Below are 3,844 nucleotides of genomic sequence, written 5' to 3' on the forward strand. Positions count from 1 at the left end.
CATCCTCAACAATACCTCTAGGGATTTTCATAGACATATCAGCTAATTGAAGTGTCATGGTTGTTGGTTTTAACTCCCCCAAACCTAGCTGTAAATAAACTGAATATGGCATTAGGTTCATACTTGCCCCCAAATCTAGCAAAGCTCGCTCAATGAGACGATCCCCAATCTTGCATGAAATTGTAGGAGATCCTAGGTCCTTACATTTCACTGGATATTTATTCTAAATGATTGAACTGACTTGCTCGGTCAAAAATGTCTTTTTAGGGACATTTGTCTTTCTCTTCATTGTCACAAGATCTTTTAGAAACTTGACATAAGCAGGAACTTGCTGAATTGCATCAAGAAATAGAATGTTTATTTGCACTTGCTTAAAAACCTCTAAAATGTCTCCAAATTGTGCACTTTTCTGAGGACTGATTAACTTTTGAGGAAATGGAGCTTTAGGAACAAACCTCTTATCAAGGGGGGAACTAAGATCCTGAATTGGAATGAAGGGTGGGTTGTCCTTCTTTTCTCCATGATCATCATGTGAACTATGAGTACCTTTTTCCTTTAACACAATATTTTCATCATCCTCCACTTCTGGCATTTTCACTTGATTATCAACTTGCTTACCTGACCTAAGGGTAGTAATAGATTGAACATGTTCTTGTTCATGAGTAGAACTAGAAGAACCATTGATGGCATACTGTCCGTTTGGGTTAGGTATAGGTTGACTAGGAAACTTTCCTTTTTCCCTCTCTCCAACTTGGGTTGCTAACTGGTCAACTTGATTTTCCAACTTTGAAATAGCTTGAGTATTCAAATGGGTGGAACTTTTTATCTCTTGAATGGCTTGGCTAGTTGATTGCATGAAAGTTTTGAGAAACTCCTCCAAAGATGATTGTTATCTTGGTGGTGCTACAAACTGAGGTGTTGATTGAGGAATGGGAGGATATGCTTAAGTAGGTGGACGAAATTGACTTTGTTGATGCACTTGTTGTCCACCTACATTTGTGGGAGGCTGATTTTGCCTCCATGAGAAATTAGGATGGTTCCTCCAATTTGGATTGTATGTCTCTGAAAATGGACTAGCAAATGGTTTTCCATAATTATTCAGTGAATTTGCTTGCTCAGTATAAAAATCAGGGTACCCAACTGCAGAGGGATACATTTGTGTTGTATGCATAGGACTTGCACAAATAGAGCATGTTTCACTTTGAACTTGATTGACAGAATTCATCCCTCTACCTAAAGCTAAAGCCTCAACCTTACGAGTGAGATTGTCCAACCTAGTTTTTATGTCTAAATCTTCACTAACTTCATACAATCCTCCTTTCTTAATTCCAGGGGCAGATCTCTCTTTACGGTTGGAAAAATCCCATTGTTGTGAACTTTCAAAAAAATTCTCAAGAAATTTGTATGCCTCATCATCTACAAGACTCAAAAATCCACCACCATTCATGGACTCAATCATGTTACGATTAGTCTGAGTCAAACCATTATAAAAATATTGTACTAGTCTCCATGATTGGGGACATTTTAAGATCAAGTCCTTAAATCTCTCCCAACTCTCATAAAATTTCTCTTGTTCATCTTGATAAAAATCTGCAATTTCTCTCCTCAAAGCATTGGTCTTGGCCATTGGGAAAAATTTAGAGAGGAATTTTGTGACCAATAATTCCCATGAAGTGATAGATCCAAGTGACAAAGAATTAAGCCATGCTTTTGCCTTATCCTTCAAGGAAAAAGGGAATAAATGCAAGCGAACAGACTCATCAGTGAAATTCTGGAATTTACAAGTAGCACAAATCTCAAGAAAATCCTTCACATGCATATAAGGATCTTCTCTATCCAATCCATGAAAAGTAGGAAGAAGATGGATTATCTGTGGCTTTAACTCAAAATGTGCAGCAGTGGTTGTAGGCAATACTATGCAAGATGGAGGGTTGGTGGTTATGGGTGAGAACAACTCCCTAAGAGTTTTTGAGTCATCTCCTGTTTCTCCCATTGTGGATGAATAATCAAAACTAACAAGACAATTTTCTTTATCACGTATCCAAGTTCTCATACACCATGCACAAAGAAATAATTTTTTTTTAAATAAAATAAAATTTAACTACAACTAGTAGAAGAAAAAATTCAATTAAGACTTAATTTATTTTCCTAACCAAGTCCCCGGCAACGGCGCCAAAAACTTGTTGCGAAATTTTAAAATACTCGCAAGTGTACAAACCGTATCGAAATATAGTTTGACAACAACGAGGTTGAACCCACAGGGACTTGAATGAACGTAAGAAAATTAATCAAATCTTAACCAAATTAATCCTAATCTAGTTTAATAAAAATTGGTTGTTTTGAAATTAAATAAACTAAGCAAAAGATATAAAGTAATAAAAATATGTAAACAATCAAGGGAAAGGAATTAAGGTTTTGAAATCCGCTTTGTAAGTCATATCAGCATATATTTATGATCATTAATTTTTCCCAACTACTACATGATAATCTAGAAATCAATCTTGCTATCATGGAAAATATTCTCATTAAAATCCTTATCTTAAAAATCAAAAGCATGTTCTTCTTCGCTTCTTAAGTATAAAATCAAATCATCAATTGTATCTATAGCCAAACAAATCACAAGATATATCCAATTCTAAAAATCAAATCATAAATTGTATCCATTGACAGATAAATCACAAGCGATACCCAATTTTATAATCAAGAATTAATAAACCAAGCATTCAATTAATTAAGACAAATCCTAAATCATGAGAAAAACATGATTGAACTCATATCTAGAATCTCATCTTAGTCAATTGATATGAAGTAAGAACAATTTAAGTCATTAAATAACAACTATTGTGGGAAAAATCAAATCACATAAATATTACTAATAATCATTAACAAGGTTTCATCCTCAACCCTAATTATAAATTTAGCTACTCATAGTAATTAAAATAGAACACAAGAATAAAATACTAAACATAAGAATAAATACTAAACATTAAACTAGACAAATAAAATAAAACTAACTGTCATAGAAGAAAACCAAAGAAGTAGCCGCACTCTCTATGTTCAGCCCCAGCCCTAGCACTAGCACCCGCACTGGCCTCTATTGAATTTTGCCCTAAAGAGCCTTTAAACAAGTCAAGGAATCCTATTACAAGTTGAATTCCCGTTTTGGGAAAATTCCAGATTTTTAGGCTTCACTTAACTGACAATTTTTGCCCATTTAAAGTCAGAATTCTGACTTTTGGTAAACTATAAAGTTGTAGCCCTTTAATTTAACTTTCCAGCCCAACTTGAATCATCTCGATTGGACATCTGAGCCGAATTCTAATCCGAATTGAATTTGGATTTGATGCAAATTTCCTTTGATTCCCGCTCCAATTGGACTTAAATTTAATTGGGTTGGTCTTCTTTAACTTCATCATGGCCCTTATAAAAGTAAAGTCCATTAGCTTTCTTCTTTGCACAAATCCACTTATTTAATTCCATTCTCCTACAAAAGATAATTTCACGCAATAAGATTCAATTAAGCACAAAACTGATTATTCACCATTATTCCAAAACCAAATATAAAATGCATGAATTACCTCAAAATAAGTATGATAATGCTTTCTAACAATGATATAAATATGCAAAATTAAGCTATTATCATTGCACATCAACTCTCATATCTACTGTTTCACATTTACTTTTTTTAACATTAACCTGAATATTTTATTATCAGGTCCACTTTTTCACATCTACTTTCATGTGATCAATGTAAATGAAGTTGATGAAAGAATTATGGTACTCTCTCTCTCTCTCTTTATTTGTGGTGGGTTGGTGAATTGGGGCAAGCAGGTGGCTTGCATGG

The 3,844-nt window shown here is 34.1% G+C and overlaps 1 protein-coding gene across 1 annotated transcript; it reads right to left on the minus strand.

The window, feature by feature from the left end:
• Nucleotides 1–943: 943 nt before the first annotated feature.
• LOC142616832 (uncharacterized) lies at nt 944–1,993 on the minus strand. Its single transcript, XM_075789598.1, has one exon. The coding sequence runs from the start codon at nt 1,991–1,993 to the stop codon at nt 944–946; it is 1,050 nt and encodes a 349-aa protein (XP_075645713.1).
• Nucleotides 1,994–3,844: the final 1,851 nt, after the last annotated feature.

The sequence above is a fragment of the Castanea sativa genome, chromosome 11, assembly GCF_040712315.1.
Source record: "Castanea sativa cultivar Marrone di Chiusa Pesio chromosome 11, ASM4071231v1".
In the NCBI taxonomy this organism is placed as follows: domain Eukaryota; kingdom Viridiplantae; phylum Streptophyta; class Magnoliopsida; order Fagales; family Fagaceae; genus Castanea; species Castanea sativa.